The sequence below is a fragment of the Lotus japonicus genome, chromosome 4 (genome assembly GCF_012489685.1).
Source record: "Lotus japonicus ecotype B-129 chromosome 4, LjGifu_v1.2".
Lineage (NCBI taxonomy): Eukaryota > Viridiplantae > Streptophyta > Magnoliopsida > Fabales > Fabaceae > Lotus > Lotus japonicus.
The window spans coordinates 69624550-69643616 of record NC_080044.1 but is presented as its reverse complement, the minus strand read 5'-3'; the positions used below and the strand labels follow the sequence as shown (position 1 = coordinate 69643616).

Here is a 19067-nt window from a genome sequence, read left to right as displayed (position 1 = left end):
TGTGTTCGAAAATGGTATGTAAAAGTAAGTTTAGAGAAATTTATGTTATTTGGATAGAATAAAGTTAAATCATTTTTAAAGATAAAATTACTAAATTGGATATTGTGGGTAATAGTGAAAAGTAGTAAAGAAAGGAAAATATGGTTAATAATGTAATTATACTACTAAATTGGAAAATGAAAAAGCGAGCGTGTCTAGTTAAGCATTGAAAGTAGGTTAAAAGTGGTTAACCCGCTTCCCGATGCACATTGTTCTGAAAAGCCAAAAACACCATATTTGTCCCATTAACAAAAAGGACTTTCACTTATTACAAAACATTAATACAAACATAAACTATAACCTACCTTAAATAAAAGTTGGTTAAGTGAAATGAAGTTAATATTACTTCATTTAAAAAAGAAGAAGTTAATACTACTTAAACTTTTTCCAAACACCATTTCAAAAAAAAAAAAAAACTTTTTCCAAACACAAGGGTCAAGGGACATTTTGAAAAACTGAAGTTAAGGTTGGAAAAACTGAAGTTAACTTTACCACAACTATAAAACAAACAAGCTCTAAGTGGACCAAAACACAGATTAAACCACAATAAAGTTTACTACCAGAGATCATACAATTTGATGATCAAGATTAGTCATAAAATTTTACAGCCATATGATTCAGATTCCACGTCTCCATTCATGGAAGGCATTGAACAAATCTCTAACTAAATATTGATATTGTAAAATCAGGAGAAATTCCACAATAATGAACAACTTCCTATTCCAATCTTCATCGAAGTTGCTCAAAATGGGAAAAAGAATCTAAACCATGTCATTTATATATTTATTAACCATATAACCCTGTAGGTGGTCTCCTTGCAGCCACCTCAAATGATTTCACTTCTTCAAGAATGTACATTATACATGGGTAATTTCAACAAATCCTTGCCATCACTGACATCAATTGTTGTTCCACTTCTTCCCAGTTCTTAACTTTGGTCACCAAGGGGTGCTTGTCAACAGCTTCATTCTTGCTCCAAGGATATGAGTTTTCATAATCAAATAGTAGGACTTCAATTCCAGCTTCAGCACACTCTGTGGCATACCTTGGGTTATCGTCAATAAGAACCTTGGCATTTAAAGACCTGTTAATGGCAGTACCCAAGCAATTTATCAGCAATTAAACATTCTAAACAGCTAGTGAAGAATACTTGAACAAAGAGCATGAAGGTTTTAGGCCAAATCACAGAAATGCAGGTGAATAAGTGTACCTACTTCACCAGAAATGCAGGATTAAGGGTCATACCTACAAATCTCTGACTTTGGTCTTGACAACCCATCAAGTGCAAAGTGGTTACCAAAGTGAATCTCATGAAAGAGTCCTGGATAATTCTTCTCTATCCATTCAATTGTGTGGTCCTTAATTACATTCTGCCGAGACCTGATCATATAAGAACAATTTGGGTTAGTTGATCCTGATAATATGCCTTTGAAGGTTGAAGAAAAAAGTTCAATGCCAAAAGCATACGTTACAACTGAGAGGCTACAAAATCTTGATAACTTTTGAAGTGCTGTCTTAGCACCTGGGAGAGGGTGGATCCCTGATTTGAAGTATGGTGTCTTGAAAAACTCATGAACACGAATATCAGCTGCAGAACAAGATTTTGATATCGAACGAGTCCATTAGTCATTTGGAAGCATAAAATAATTTCATCAGGCAAAATAAGAATATTATTGAACTGCTTGACCATTTGAGCAACCCAACATCATACATTTGAAATAATTAGTCCCCCTTTTTTGGATTACTAGGGGTGCTCCCGTTGAAATTGTATTTTCAGGAAAACAAAACTATTAGAATTGCACTCAGTTGACAATTAAATTCATGGAGAATCTGATCGCGAGAAAGATCCTCCAGATTTCAAAACAAGTAACACTTAAAACAAAGTAGTTGGTATATCATAAATGGGAAGGATTTTTTTTATCATCCAACAGATTTACATAAGAAACTTAAGAGCAAAACTGTAGAAAAATAGAATATGGCAGTCTGATGGATACACAGTTTACCTTCATCGCGTGAGCAGTTCCATATCTGCAGCAGAAATAAAGGTTGCATCAGGCTCCACATTCTAACATGCACAAATATATGCAATGGCTTACATTAGATGTAAAAAGTAAAGATTATGCTTTTAGCAGTTAATTTTTCTTTAATAGCGCCGCTAGTGCACAAGCCAATCCTGATGCATACAGTAAGTTGCAGTTCAAGACAATAATTATAGACATACTCAGAAAGGAGGAAAGTATAATATCTGGAAATTCGAATTAATGCCATCAATGAATTAAATTATATGAGTGTCCCTAACTGATGTTTAAAGGTACATGGTTCAACATTTTTGTCTCGGGATATCGTCTGTGGTACCATAGGCAAATGAAACAGTATAAAAAAAACAAAGATGAAGCCTTAATACACATAAAGCACTTTAAGTGGCAATTTAATGATGATACTCTATCTCATTATGCAAAAGGAAGTTCCCCACTCATAATCTATTGGTAACATGAAAAAGAAACTGAAACCCACAATTCTAACACCCCAATCTGACAAAACCATGATTTTGATGTGTACCATCATTAATAGTAGATTACCATTAAGATTACATTCTGGAATATAAACACCAAAGAAAATTAATGCAGCACAAGTTTAATTTCAAAGGAAGACAAAAAAATTCTAATGCTACATTATTATGAAAGATGAATAGGGGGCAAAAATCAGCCTCTGGAAGAACATGCAAGTTCCTCTTCATTTACATTGTTTAATATTATTAAAAATTTGCAAAACTCAAACTCGTATCATGAAGATATAGAAGTAACAAATAAGCGAACAAATAATACCTTAAAGAACTCGTACACATGATATTCAGAAAGTGAATGATTTGATGAATATCGATCTGCAATGAACTTGTTGAGTGCCGACACGAAATTTCCTAATACTGCTCACAAAAAAAGAACACGAGCAACATACACATCAGAAAAAACAAAAGTGGATGATAAAAAAACTGTATTAGCAAATCTACAATAGAGTAAAAAATCAAGAAAAGAAACAAAGATAATTTAAGGTGGTACAATGCGACAAAGATGAAAATATTACAATGGACTAATGGAGAGTATTTACACAATGCAAAATAAAATAAAAAATGAAATCACCAAAGAAAACATATGGATAGACTGCATTGAAGAAATTGTAGAATTAGATAATTCAGACACTTATGAAAACGACACATAGAAACACCGGTAAAGAGAGAAGAGAACAGTCCAATAAATAACTAGAAACATAGGAAAACCAGGAATAACTACATGTCTAACCATTAAGAGAGATATAGATTTGAATGATCTATCTCTAGACTCGGTTCATGACAAGACTTTACGGCAACATTTAATCCATGTAGCTAACCCCACCAAAAGGGAAAATAATTTGATTGTTGTTATTGTTATTTTATCACACACACTGTGAATGTAGGGGATCATCAATCATTATACACACACAGAGTTGACAAGTAATCATTATTTAGGGTGTGTTTGATTTTCAGTTGGGGCATCCAAAAGTATTTTGGCTCTTATGTAACTTTGTGCCACTATGATTGGCAAATTAAAAACCACATTCACCCAACCCACTTTTAGCCCCAAACCAACTTTCATCTCAACTCACCAAATTGTGACTTCTACATTCATCTAACACACTTTAAACCCCAAACTCCATTTTGAAATAAAAGTATCCAAACATAAATCACATTACAACAACCCACTTTGACCCAAACTCTGTTTTGCAAACCCACATTCACTCAAACTTTGTTTTGCAAACTGAAATCCAAACAATAAATAAGAGTTGAGTTTATTCACATTAGCAAGGAAAACCCAAGTCATACTGCTCAAGAATGACACTATTAATCAAGCCCTAAGCTAGACAAGAATTTTGCAGCTATCTATCAGCACGAATCCAAAAAAACGGATCAACATATCAGTGCCACAGTCAAGATTCTGCACAAGGTCTTCATAATTCAAGTCGATAAAGTAATGGTGCAAAACATATAAAACTTTGAAGACATGCTATGATTTTTTTTTTCAGAAAGTCAAATGAATATATTGAAAACTAGGAAGCACAAGGGGTGCTTCAACCCCATTACACAACATCCAAATACATTTTGAATTCACATACCAAGCCTCCTATCCCAGAATTCATAAAATCAGCAAAGGATAGAAAGAACTAAACTAAACTACATCCATCAATCAGAAGCTATATATATTCTACCAGTTAAGCATACATATGGTTCCCTCTCCCACTCGTGAAATGTGTACCTAAAATCGAAGACATGCTATGATATTAAAAACAAAACAAGAAGTGGCACAAACACATGCAATTGCATAGGACAATGCACCACCACTAAAGATCATGAGTATCTACTAGCTCAGATTTTAGAAAAAAAATTGGTGACGCATGTGGGAACAAGTTGTGTAATCAATTTCGAACGCAAAGGAAAGGTCACGAGATTATCAATTTGAGTCAAGAAACTCCACAACTAGAGTTTTTTATTTGCGATCTTCATGGCAAGTGACAAAGATGAGTGGCTACAACAAGAATGAAAGGTACCCTCATCAACATCAACAGCAACAACAAGTTTCTGGGACAAATGCTGATCAACATCATAATAAAAAGAAGTTGAACAAGCACATACAATTGCATACATGCCCTCATCAACATCAACAGCAACAACAAGTTTGTGGGACAAATGCTGATCAACATCATAGTAAAAAGAAGTTGAACAAGCATTTACAATTGCATACATACCCTCATCAACATCAACAGCAACAAGTTTGTGGGACAAATGCTGATCAACATCATAATAAAAAGAAGTTGAACAAGCATATACAATTGCATGCATACCCTCACCAACATCAACAGCAACAACAAGTTTCTGGGACAAATGCTGATCAACATCATAATAAAAAGAACTTGAACAAGCATATACAATTGCATACATACCCTCATCAACATCAACAGCAACAACAAGTTTCTGCGACAACAAACGCTGATCACCGAAGCTAGCAGGCTCAGTAGGGCTTCCACTCAGTGATCCATCATCCACCTTAACCACAGCAGCATCACCATCACCATCCCTAACAGAATTCCCTTGCTCCAAACCAGCTAGCATTGGCTCGTCACGACGAGTAGCAAAGCCGCGAGGCCCTGCATTAGCCCTCACAGCAAACTTACTACCAATGCCACCACTGGTAACAAAGCTGCAACCCTTAGGACCCAATCCAACACTTCTCTTACCCCCAAAAACATTAGCACAAGCCAGATTTCGGAGAAATGGCGAAGAAATGTAGGTTCCACGATCAGCAGCAGGAAGAGCAGGGTACTGGGAAAAGGCCCTGTTCAATCGGAAACAAGGATCAAAGCCCATCAAATTGGCCATTGGAATGTGAAGGTTGGGTTGATGCAGAGCGAAGCGAGCAACAACAACAAGGGCTTCAGAATTCTTGAATCTAGACATAATAACTTCAGAATTGTGCTTTTATATCAAGCATCAGCACAAAAAAGGAAAATTGAATGGATAAATCTCACCAAAAAAGTGCAATATTCACTTCCAAAAAAGAATCTATTGGGTTGAATTGAACAGCCCAATTAACAAGGACCGGTGTTTTTTCTCGGTCAATTTCATCCGGAGGAAATGGGAATCAACCGACATGAACCCTAGATTTTAAATTGGGGAAATTCTAGGGAATTAAAAATCAAATTTTGACATGCATTGGATTAATTAAACAAATACCCAGAAGAGAGAACATTGAGGGTGAATGGAAATGATGGAAAAGCTGAGAAATTTTGGTTGGGTTTACAGAAGATGCTTGATGATCACAATTCACAACACAGTGCTTAATGCAGTAGCTAGATTGAGATTGTGGTATTTGTTTGGTTTCCTTATATAGAATCATTGCATTGGGAAAGTATATATAGGCATTGACATGCATTGAGATTCCCACAATAGAATTAGATTAATTGAAGAGGCTGTGTTGAGTTTAGGGGGAAATTTGAAGAGAAAACATCTGAAAGCAAAAGAGGAAAGAGGAAGATCATTACAAAGTTTTGGTACTATAGCCTATCACTCACTCTTTAGTCTTTAGAATTTCTTTTTTCCGTAAGTATCACCGTACTTAATTGTCAGACAACTCTCAAATATGGCGTGTTCCGGTGTCGAACACCGCACGAGTCCCCGAAAAATAGCTCAAGTAGTAAGAGCTAAGGATGTAAGGGTGGGGTGGAATGAAAAATGATGGGTCCCAGGTTCGAACCCGGAGAAGGGATTAATTTACTAACATTTATAATTCTAAGTTCTAACAACTAACATTTACCTATAAAAAAAAAAGACAACAACACGAATCGATACACGTACGATACCTACACAACACGTGTCAGACATTTTATCGCGGTGTCCGATTAAAAAAGTATGAAAGAAATTGCTAATACATTTTAGGACACTTATTTTTCAAAAAAAAAATTAAGAGTGAAGTATGAAAGAAATTGCTAATATATTACTTGAAGAATTAGAGTCAAAGACATTTTCAATGATGATCAATAAAATAATGAACAATTAGCTTTTTTACACATAAAACATCAAAGCGATTTCCTAAGCTTTTTTTATGACAATAACTTGATAAAGAAATACTAAGATATATATGTATATATATTTGCGGTGTCCCCGTCTCTTGCTTTTTGAATTTTAGTCGTGTCACGGTACCGATGTCGTGTCGTATTCGGTGTTTGTGTCAGAGTTCGTGCTTCATAGTTCATGAGATTGTCTCCTCAAATTTTGAGATCATATTAAATGAATGTATGACATTTCTTAATAATGGTTCTTTATACATACTACATAATGTCCATAATCGAACTTCATACTAAGGGTCCGTTTGGTGACCAGGACAGAATATGATAGGACAGGATAATAATCATATCCTGTTGTTATCTGTTGTTTGTTGCGTTAGCAGGATAGGATAACATTATCATGTCTCTTATCATATCCTGTCAATCATGTATAAAAGTTATCCTGAGGGGGGAGCTAGAATAGAACATGATAGGATACCAGTTATATATTTTCTTTTAGTATCTAACTCCAATTAATTTATTTTAATATTATATAATTTATAATTTATAATTTATAATTTATAATAATATTAATTAATAAATATAAAATTATTAATTTAACTAAAATAAATGAGATTATTATTCATAAATAGTAAAATAGACTATTCACTTACAAATATTGATTTATTAATAATAATAAGCTAATTTAATATTTTATCTCCTATTATTTAAAAGTTATTTATCTACTTATATAATAATTTAAATATAAAGTATTTTTGAAATAATAATATTTTTAATTTAATTAATTTTTATTGTTTATCACATGTCAAAATTAAGTGTAAACCATTGATTACAAATATTGATTTTTTTAATAGTAATAGATTAATTCTTTATTTTCATCTCCTATTATTTAAAACTACTTATATAATAATTTATAATTTAATTCTAAAGTAATTTTGAAATAAAAATATTCTTAATTTAGTTAATTTTATTGTTAATTATCACGTGTCACAACTAAGTGAAAACCAATTGGTTAACTGCATAATTTTATTTAAAATACTATATTCAAAACAATAAAATAGGCTAATTAATAAAATTTAAATTAATTTTATTTATTTTAAAATATAGACTCATTCATTAAAATGTAAATAAATTAAATTTAATAGAATGATCAATTTTAAATGTATTTTTTATTCAAATATAAATCTGATACATTTTTCCTTATCATATCATGTCCTTATCATGTGCATCTCAAACACAAGATATGATAAGAGTCTATCATGTTCTTATCCTATCCTGTTGCTATCATATTCATATATCATATCCTATCATATCTTATCCTGACCACCAAACAGGTCCTTAATGTCTAAGAAACTATTTTTTTATTATCTGTCAATTGTTTTATCTTATTGGTTATGCAAAATACTTATGATGTTCTGATTTTTTTTCTTTTACGGATATGGTCATCCGTTTAGAAAACAATTATATGTACCATAAACTAATACATTTTTTTGTCTCAATTTTTAAATTTTAAAACACTTATTTTTCTTTATTTTTCTCTATATTCATTTTTTATAAATCATTAATCGTATCCCTCCTATTATTTTTGGATTTAAATTATGTGTTACTGTGTATAGGCTATATAAAAAAAACTGAGAAAACAATTTTTTATTTTAATTCAAAGAAATAAGAAATGTAATTGTTTCTAGAATGAGATTTTATGTAGCCCAATATAATTGGATGTCAATGGTGCGTTGAAAATATGTTTGTCTTTTTTCAACTATTATCTTTATTTTTATAAAAATGTGTAGTAATTTTTTTTTGTTGTTAGATGAAAAAGAGTGTAGTATACCGACATTTATCCTAACCTATTGTCATAATGATGATTTTTTTTATTATTTTGGTAAATTACTTCTCCTCCTTACCATGTTTTCCTCCTAAATATCTCCTAATTTTTTTTTTGACAACAAAATTCATATTATTGAAGGCCCTAAAACAGGCAAAGAAACATGACCAACAACTAGCAAACCTGCTCAACTAGAGTGAACAAACCTCACCCAATGACCACAAAGAAACTTTGAGATAGGGCCTCATTAAAACCTTCCTAGGAAAAACCCAATGAGAAAAATCCTAGGTAAGGAAAAAGAGTACCCAAATCACAAAGAGGTCATCCCTTACAAATGGAATCAAATTAAAATATCTCTCCTAAGACTGAACATAACCTCATCAGACCACACCTAATCATATATTTAGATAGCAAGTACAATAAGCCAAACTACATGCAAATACATCTGGCCAAGAATGAAACACCATATTAGTATGTAACCTCCATATTATAAGTCCAGCAGCTGATCCCACGAACCATATTAGTCCCCTTCTGCTCAATCAAAATAATGCAACACAGCACCAGCTCCCAGAATAGTCATGATATTGTCATAATGCCTCAGCTAAATAACCTTGTTTTAATACTGTACCACCGCATTGTATAGAAACCATGATCTGCAATAGTTAAATCCTTCAAAGACAGAGAATAAATTAATCCCTGCACAACTTAACTAGATACCAATGATGCAATGCAGTAAACCAGACAACACAATGGTAGGAAAAGAATACTTCAGTTACACAACTGCCACAGCACCACTCTGCCATCCCTCCCACTCTTGGCCAAAAAATCAGCTACCTCATTAGCCTCCCTGAGAGTGTGCCTAACCCCTAAACAGTTCACTGAAGGCATAAGTTGATCAATTTTATACAGTAGCTGAAAAAGCCTCCATGGTCTCCTCTCGTTGCTCCCCACCCAACGAACTGCCACTTTCGAATCACTTTCAATAACTACCGTTGTGAAATTGAACTGCTTACAGAACAGAAGAGCATGATAGATCGCATGTACTTCAGCCTCAAAAGCCCACATTTGACCCACCTCCAAAGCAAAATAACCCAGCGCCACCCCCCGATAGTCTCTCAACACCCCACCCACCCCACTCCTACCTGGGCCTCCTAGTGTCGACCCGTCCACATTAAACTTTAGGATTGGCGCAGCGGGAGGAACCCATTGCTGCACCGTACGCATCTTTTTCTTTCTAGGCAGCGAAATATGCTGAAATCCCAAGACAATTTGATTTGCACTGTAAGGACAATGATTCCACCACGCTCTCACCCATCCTGTGATACGAGCAAGATGCATGTCCCAAACAGCTTCAGCACTGAATATCTTGTCATTAAACACCATGTCATTCCGCTCCACCCACACTGACCAGCATAACGCGAAGGGAGTCATATCCCATAAGATGACATCAGATTTAACCTTTAGCTCAGGCCACATCAGCAGAAGGTCCTTTACAGAATGAGGCATGACCCAACAAGTCCCTTCTCTCTTTATGATTTCACACCATGCAAACCATATCGCCTTACAGTGAAGAAACAGATGGGAAGATGTCTCTAAATCTGCCACACATAGGCTGCAAACACCTTCATCTGGAAGGCTGAAACCTCTTGACAGAAGGCCAGCCTTAGTTGCTATTCGATCCAACTGTAGTTGCCACATGAACGTAGACACCTTCGCAGGCACCATTTTTCTCAATTGCCTAGATACCACCCAACCAGCTTCTGTAAACCATTTTTCCTCCAAAGCACTACATAGACCTTTCACCGAGTAAATACCCATCTCATCCCCTTTCCAGAACAGCTTATCTGAACCTCTTTTTGATGCAAAAAACTGTATCAGCTGCAAAAGATTATGATACTGATCTAATTCCCAATCAAAAAAGCTCCTCCGGAAGCTCAAGTTCCATTCCCACCTCCCCTCAACCCAATTTCCTACATCTGCCACTGCTGCCCCCTTGTTTAAAGACAATGCATAAGGCCTGGGAAACATCATCTGCAGCGACGAAACGCCACACCAAACATCACTCCAAAACCGCGTTCCCCTTCCATTTCCGACCTGGCAAGCTAAGCCATTAATGAATTCACTTACCAACGCATTTTGTTCCCTCCACAGAAGCATCAAGGCCCTTGCTATACACGATCCAGAAGTAGCTCGCACCCCATCTAGGTGCGGCATGACAAACTGCTCAGGCAAGCCAAATTTGACACAAATTAGTCTTTTCTACATCGCATTCTCCTATGAACCAAACCTCCAGAACCATTTGAGCAACAAAGCTTTATTTTTCCACTCAAGGGAACCAATCCCAAGACCGCCATATCGCACACTTTTGCAAATGTCAGCCCATGCCACCCAAGCAATTTTGCGATTTCCAGCAGATCCCCCCCACAAAAAGCGCCTCATCATCATTTCCATCTCTTGAACTACACCTTTTGGGGCTCTAAAGACGGACATGTAATATAGTGGAATGGCCCCAATTACTGATTTTAACATAACTACTCGGCCGCTCAGTGATAAGAATTTTGAGCTCCAGCTTGCCAGCCTAATTGCCATTCTATCAATTACCGGTTTCCAGAAGGCTACTCTTCCTGGATTCCCACCCAGCGGAAGCCCCAAGTAAACCACTGGTAATTGTTCTCTATTGAAACCAAGAATCATTGCAGCCTGAGCCTCCACCTCATGAGGAGTGTTGACACCAATCAGAGATGATTTACGAAAGTTAACCTTCAAACCTGATACAAACAAGAATACTTCCATTACCATCGCAAGACGCTTCACCTGACCCAGGTCTCCCTCACAAAAAAGCAATGCATCATCTGCAAATTGCAAGTGATTTAATCTGATTCCTCCACCAACTACCACACCACATGGGCTCTCCCCTACTAGTGCCTGATTTAGCATGCAGGACAACCCATTAACACAGAGATTAAACAACAATGGTGAAAGGGGGTCCCCTTGCCTCAACCCTTTCTGAATTCGGAAAAAGTCAGTCGGTGATCCATTGACTAAAACAGCTAGAGTAGCCGTTGACACACAAGTTTTCATCCACATCCGCCATTTTTCGCCAAATTCCATTGCCTTTAGCACATCCAGCAGGAAATTCCATTCAACATTATCATAAGCTTTTTCGAAATCTACCTTCAGTAATAAACCACCCCCTCTTTTCTTTTCAAGGTATCCACTATCTCATGCGCAATAAAACAGCAATCAACAATTTGTCTACCTTTTGTAAACGCGAACTGATTTTGTGTCAATAAACCCGGCATTACCTCCCTTAGTCTGTTTGCTAAAACCTTAGCCAATAGCTTATACGCGCCCCCTATCAGACTGATTGGCCTGTAGTCCGACATTGATTCTTGTTGGTTGCCCTTCGGTATCAGAGCTATGAATGCCGAATTTAGCCCTCTGACTAATTTCCCATTAGCATGAAATTCAGTGAAGAACCTCATCATATCATCTTTGATCAGATACCAGAATTGTTTGAAAAATGCCATAGTAAAACCGTCCGGACCTGGCGCTTTATTTGCATCACAACTCTTGACTGCCTCCCAAACCTCTTCAGAAGAGAATTCTGCCTCCAAAAAATCATTAGCCTCCGACTCTACCTTATGCAAGTTGTTGCAACGAATACGAGGCCGATGCGAAGAAGGTGATGTAAAGAAGTTTTGGAAATGCCGACGCACTGCATCCTTAATATGATCTGGTTGTGTCAAAATCTGCCCCTCCACATGCAGCCCTTTTAAACTCCGCCTTGCTGCTCTTTCTTTTGTGACCCGATGATAAAAGCGGGTATTTCTGTCCCCTTCTTTAGCCCATCGTAATCTTGATTTCTGTATCCAGGCTGCCTCCTCCGCTCTATACTGTTTCCATAGCTCTATCACGATTATTATCCGCTCGGCTCTCAGTTCCTCAGACGAGCCTTCCATCTCCATTCTGGTCATAACCTCATGCACTTTTTCCTCCAATTCGCGAATACGGTTCACCCCCCACACCCCCCTCATCTTCCGCCATTGATTTATATTTCCTTTCAGTTCTGATAATTTTTTCAGCAATACATAACCACCCCACCCTTCCACCACTGTGGATTTCCACCAACCCTCGACTAAATCATTGAAACCCTCTTCCTGCAGCCAGTGATTAAAGAAGGCGAAAGGCTTTGGTCCGAAATCCTCTAGGCCCAACGAGAGTGCCACTGGTCTATGATCAGAGGTTCCCCAGGACAACGCTTGTTGCGACAGATTTTCAAATCGCAGCATCACCTCCTCTGAAAGCAACCATCTGTCCAAACGACTCGCCAAACCATTATTTCTGGTCGATGACCAAGTAAACTGCATCATCTCCTAAATATCTAACAATATTTCTTCTAAATATCTAACAATATTTCTGCATATGTTTAATTTCTTTAACATGGAAAAATATTTAATATTTTTGAATTAATAAGAAGATTATCAATATAAAGAGTTATAAGGATTTGGAAGTAATCTTATTGATATTTTTCCTCTCTATTTGGTGCAAATGATTTATCAATATGTGCTCTTGAGTCTTGATCATCATTGAAATTGAAAAGTGGAAGGCGGTTGCTCATGGACGCACATCGAAAAGTATAGTTATGTCAATATTGAGCGGTTGAGGGGACATTATTACACACAACCGTGAGATTTTAAGGGTATAATTGGATCCATTTTATGGTGTTTAACTAATCAAACGTGTTCGGTTTGAATATATTTAAATTTTAGGCTTAATACATCAGAAGACCCCTGAAATTGTAAAAGGAATCAGTTTCAAGACCCGTAAAATTTTTGCATCAAATTGGGTCCCTAAGAATTTTTTTTTAATTCAATTAAGGCCAAATGCTGCCAGACTTCAATTTTGTCCTAGTCATCAATTACACGTGGCTTTTATATTTTTTTTTTAATTAAAAAATTATAAAACTTTATTTTTTAATTCCAACTCATATTAAAGCATAAAAAAATAAAAAACTTAATAAAATCTCTAATCTAAAATCACTCAATTTCCAGAACACAACATCAACCCAGAACATCGAAATCAAATAACCTTAGATAGAAACAAACATCAACACTATCTAAAGAGAACCAAATCAGAAAAAGGAAACATCTAAGGGAGAAACAATGTAGTCCACGCCTTAGATAGAAACAGGACAACAGAGAAAGCAAAGTAAGTCTTCTAGATTTTCTTTTAAAACACACATCTCACATAGCAAAAAGCTTGGTTCACCGACTCGGCACATCCATGTCAGATTAGAAGGCTTTGTTGATACATCTCTACAAGGGCTAGGCTTCATCCTTCTCCCAGCAGATTTGCACTACATAGGCTTCACGACTCCTTCTTCTAAGATGGATTATCAATGATAATAAGACCAGATAGCATTTGCTCTATTGACATTGACTCCTGACCATAAATAGGCACCGACCCGAACCCAAACGGAACTGAACTGAAATGGGTTTCAGCGAATCGAGCCTCCTTCTACCTTCGGGTTCCGGTTCATCGCCGGCGAAGAAGGTTCCAGAAGACAAATGGCAGTTAGCATACATCATCTACTTCACCCTCGGCCTCGGTTACATGCTTCCATGGAACGATTTCATCACCACCGTCGATTACTTCTCCTACATCTACCCCGACGCCAGCGTTGACCGCATCTTCGCTGTCGTTTACATGCTCGTCGGCCTCTTTGGACTCTTCCTCATCATCCTTTACCTTCTTCTGAGATGGATTATCAATGATAGTAAGACCAGATAACATTTGAGGGTGAGGTGGGTTTATGGGTTCAGTGGTGGCTTTGTTAAAGGCACCACAATCATTCAACCATGGCCTTGGGAGAGAGAGAAAGAGAAAGATGATAGAAGGTGAGGGGAGAGGAAGGGGTGGCAGCTGAAGATGGAGAACTAGGGTTCTGGGGAGAAGATGGTTCTATCTTCTTCCACTCTAGGGTTGAAATTGGGGCTGAAGAATGAAGATGAATAGTCAGGGCTTAATTGGGGATTCTCATATTAGATTAGGAATTAGTATTTGATTAGAGTTGATTTTTTTAAGTTATTAGGTTAGATTAAGTTTTTTATTAAGTTAGTTGGAATCAAAAAAAAGATTTGGAATTAATTGTATTAAAAAAAACGAAAAAGCCAAGTGGAAATGCTGAGTGGGTTAAAAATCGAGCCACATCACCAGCTGGCACACTTTGACCTTAATTGAATTAAAAAAAATTTCTTAGGGACCCAATTTGATGCATAAATTTTACAGGTCCTGAAACTGATTCCCTTTACAATTCGAGGGGCCTTCTGATGTATTAAGCCTAAATTTTATGATTTTTTATTTTGGAATCGAACCGAATTTACTCGATCTCAATTGAATTGGTTCGGTTCGAATTATAATATTAAGAATAAAAAAATTAATATTTTAAATTTTGCACAAATATTAATCTAAAACAGTAAAAAATTATAAAAAATATAGAAACTTCATATAATTCAACATATCCAAAAGAACAACATTCGATAATATCATAACGCATATGATATAATATAAACATACTAAAACTAACATTTTTGATACAAATATAAATAGGCAATATAATGTAAATCTTAACATAAAAAAGAAATATTAACTTAGGTCCTAAAGTATTTTTACTCTCCAAGTTGTCATAAAAATAAAATAGGAAGCATAATGTTAAACAGCAGTGAGCATGTCTCCATATATCTCGTCAAATGTAAATTATGTAATGTGTTGCAATCTTTGGTCTCAAGTAAAAAAAAAAAAAACTCAATACTACTGGTTTGGTTCAGATTCATCGTTTTTTCAATCCTCGAATCTATTACCCGAACCGATGGTGATCGGATGCAGTAAAAAAAATTCGGTCCGAACCAATGATGAAATCCAACCCACCATAATGCGTTCGAATTCGATGGGTTTGATTAGGTTTGCGTATCGAATTGTACCGCTTACACCCCTAGTGAGATTAATCTTTCGTTCTATAATTATTGTACTAAGCGTTATGGTTGATCAAAGAAAAAAAGGACACTATGAACGGTAAGGATTTTCTAAAATTTAAAAATATTAAAAAATAATATATATGTTTGTAGTGTAATAAATTGGTCTAATTACTATAGATTGACTTTGTAAATAAGTTTTACATAGTAATTTAATTAGAATCTCTAAGTTTATCATGTTATAATTAAATTTAAATTATAATATAAAGAGATATATTTCACAGTTTCACTTCACTTTAGGTTTTGAGAAAAAGGGTTTTGTGCTTGAAGCCTTGAACGGCCGTTCTGGTTTTCTGAATACTGCTATTTATGAATTGTAAAGATTTTCTAAAATAATTTAAAAATATTAAAAAACAATATATATGGTTTTAGTGTAATAAACTGGTTACACGATTTTGAGAGTCCGGATATAGAATTGGGATTTGAGCATGACTATTAAGCAGATAGCTAGGGACAGAAATATAGCTGTAGATTGGCTTGCTCGGAAAGTTTCTCGCGAGAGCACCTCTCAAGACATTTGGAGATTACCTCCCTCCACGATCATCGCCTCGTTGTGCCATGACATTGTATCATAGTTTTTTTTAATCTTTATTTTCCTATGTAACAAAGAAAATTGGTCTAATTTACATTGATATTGTAAATAAGTTTTACATAAGAATTGTGTTATTTGTTATGACTAATTTCTCGAAGAAACGTTGTGTAGTGTTGTTGGAGAAAAATTAAGACTCCACTAACCATACATAGTAGAGTTTGATCAGAGAAGTGAGTTTAAAACTGCTCATTCCATAAATCATTTGTACTAAATAACATTATTTACATAATCATCTTATTAAAAGAGAAAAAAATGCATGTTACCATGTAAAGTTTTTTTACACGGTTAACCAATTAAATTTTGTAAATGTGAGAAAGATAAATGATTTATTTAATTAAATTACTGATATGATAAATTTTTAAAATCTGATTGATTAACGGTTCACGATCATCAAAATTGAACTCAATATTTAAAAATCTGATTGATTGATTGATTGATGGTTAACGCTCGGTTTATAAATATAAAGAGATATGGTTTCACGGTTTCACCTAGGTTTGAGAAAAAAGGGTTTCGTGTTTGAAGCCTTTGAACACTGCCATCCCGTTCCGCTTGTGTCTGCCGCCGGCGCGCGAGTCCACCACCACCTCCACCGGGTTCCGCTGCTCCGTTCTTCTTCTTCTTCCTCTTCTTGCAAGTGATCAAAATCTCCGTTTCACTGATTTCGGGTATTTAATCAACCAGCATATATCACAGTGTCAATTGCAGACAGTGTTAATTAATTGACAAAGTAAACAATGGTGTTTTGTAGTCACTGTTTGAAAAACGTTCCCGGAGATCGAACCCCCGATAAAAAACTATGTTGTAGACTATGTGGGAAGGTATTGGAGGAGTTTTATTATTCTGATGATCCTGGCTTTACAAAGGATTCATCTGGGCAGAGCAGAATATCAGGCCAGTGTGTAAGTTCAATCCAAAGTGAATTCTCCGCCTCGCGGCAAAGGACTTTAGACAATGCTCATGCATATATCAAAGCTATGAGTTGCAGCCTTGGAGTGGATGATGAAAATATGTTCAACCAAGCTTTAGCTTTCTATAGAATAGGACTTGAGAGAAATTTCACCAAGGGACGTCGATCGGAACTAGTACAGGCATCTTGCTTATATATCGCGTTCCGGCAAAATAATAAGCCATACCTTCTTATTGATTTTTCGAATTATTTAAGGACTAATGTGTATGTTCTAGGTGCAGTTTTCTTGCAGCTTTGTAAATTGTTGAGTCTTGAAGAGCACCCCATTGTTCAAAAGCCTGTGGATCCTAGTCTTTTTATTTTTAAATATACGACGAGTTTGTTGAACCATAGGAATGTTTGTGTCACTCAAACTGCACTCAATATTATTGCTAGCATGAAACGCGACTGGATGACGACGGGGAGGAAGCCGGGCGGGTTATGTGGTGCAGCATTGTACGTGGCTGCTCTTGCTAATGGTTGGAAAAAATCTAAGTCGGAGATTCAAAGAATTGTCCATGTATGTGAAGCGACGTTGACTAAGCGGTTGGTGGAATTTGAAAATACAGAATCTGCTAGCTTGACAGTTGAGGAGTTGAATACGATGGCGAAGGAGCTTGAAAACAATCCTGCTCCTGTTAAAATACCAAATGGTGAAGGTGAAGGTTCAAAGGATCTACTATGTGAACACAAGGCTAGTGGTAAAGTGCCCTATTTTGCTCTTGGGTTATGTGAAACATGTTACAAGGATTTTGAGAAACTCTCTGGTGGACTTAGTGGTGGTTTGGATCCTCCTGCATTCCAGCGTTCTGCAAAATTACATTCTGAAGAAAGCGCCAAGAAATCCAATGAAGATTTGGTGAAAGCAACAAATGAAGCATCATGTGAGAGTCGACTAGACAAAAATTTGCATGCCTCTCAGCCTGAAAGTATTAATTGTGAGCATGATGAGTCACATAGGGAAGATGATATGAATGCGAAAACTGACGATGAAGAATCAGAAAGTCTTTCAGATATTGATGATCTGGAGGTTAATGGCTACCTTCACAGTGAGCAGGAAAAGCATTTTAAGAAAATTATTTGGGAAAAGATGAACAGAGAATATCTAGAGGAACAAGCAGTCAAGGAAGCAGCTGCAGCAGCTGCTAAGAAAGCTTTTGAGGCGAATTTCGAAAACTGTTCTGAGGATTTGCTTGCAGCGAGAGAGTTTGCTGAATCTACTGCTGCATCTGTGGCAAAATCGAGAAAGGAAATGAAAAAGAGACGAGCCGAAGAGGCAAAAAGCTTGGGTCCTCCTCAATCTGCTGCAGAGGCCACTAAGCAAATGTTGAGAACAAAGAGGCTCAGTAACAAAGTCAACTATGATCTCTTGCAATCATTATTTGATGAACCTGTTGCTCCAGAGAATCCCAAGAAAGTACGATTTGAGATACCCTCTGATGATCAAGATAATTTGAAGTCCAAGTTTGGGGACAAGATACAAGATGATGAACTGGGATCAGTGGACGAGTTTGAGGATGACGATATGCACGGAGATTATTATGGAAATGCCGACGAGGCATATGACTATGAGGATGATGGGTACAGCTTTGATTATTAGTTAATGGTTCCTTAGGCTCTTTCTACTTTAGTTATTTGTGACTCTGGAATCCCATTTTCAACATGGCTGGCAGTGCCTGGCACCAGAAATCTTTGGATTCTGACTATCTGAGAGTCATCCAAGAGACTAGAATCACTGATTAGTTTTACATCCTCTGTCCTTGAGTCCTTCACTATGACTACTCTGCATTAGAATTTCATTTTCGTCCAATCAATAGTCACAGCCTTAATTCCATGTGTCTTGAGAGCTTTGAAGTTAGTTACAATTGCTTCTCATCATGTAGTTATTTACCAAACTCGTTAATCAACCTTACCATCTGATGAAATTTTGGTGTTCAGTTTGTCTAAAAAAATAATATTGAGATATGATTGGATTCATGTGTATTGTATTATCTTTTACCATGCTCCTGCCTTATAAATTAAATCCTAAGTATAAATTTG

The 19067-nt window shown here is 36.1% G+C and overlaps 2 protein-coding genes across 2 annotated transcripts; one reads left to right on the top strand and one right to left on the bottom strand.

Moving 5' to 3' along the window:
- Positions 1 to 575: 575 nt before the first annotated feature.
- Positions 576 to 6159, bottom strand: LOC130709867 (uncharacterized). The gene is made up of 6 exons (XM_057558998.1): positions 5011 to 6159; positions 2865 to 2962; positions 2043 to 2067; positions 1507 to 1627; positions 1285 to 1419; positions 576 to 1123 (listed from the first exon to the last, which is right to left on the bottom strand). The coding sequence occupies exons 1-6, from the start codon at positions 5522 to 5524 to the stop codon at positions 913 to 915; spliced, it is 1104 nt and encodes a 367-aa protein (XP_057414981.1). The 5' UTR covers positions 5525 to 6159; the 3' UTR covers positions 576 to 912.
- Positions 6160 to 16576: 10417 nt separating this feature from the next.
- Positions 16577 to 19010, top strand: LOC130710842 (transcription factor IIIB 60 kDa subunit-like). Its single transcript, XM_057560216.1, has one exon. It carries the CDS (start codon positions 16816 to 16818, stop codon positions 18625 to 18627), a length of 1812 nt encoding a protein of 603 aa, XP_057416199.1. The 5' UTR covers positions 16577 to 16815; the 3' UTR covers positions 18628 to 19010.
- The last annotated feature ends 57 nt before the right edge of the window (positions 19011 to 19067 follow it).

What these genes read in the sequence shown, in the direction of transcription:
- LOC130709867 (XM_057558998.1), bottom strand. Translation starts at nt 5,524, where the DNA reads ATGTCTAGATTCAAGAATTCTGAAGCCCTTGTTGTTGTTGCTCGCTTC. An exon ending in TGCTGTTGATGTTGATGAGG is followed by an intron (nt 2,963 to 5,010) that starts GTATGTATGCAA and finishes TTTTGTGAGCAG; the next exon opens with TATTAGGAAATTTCGTGTCG. An exon ending in ATGTGTACGAGTTCTTTAAG is followed by an intron (nt 2,068 to 2,864) that starts GTATTATTTGTT and finishes TTTCTGCTGCAG; the next exon opens with ATATGGAACTGCTCACGCGA.
- LOC130710842 (XM_057560216.1), top strand. Translation starts at nt 16,816, where the DNA reads ATGGTGTTTTGTAGTCACTGTTTGAAAAACGTTCCCGGAGATCGAACC.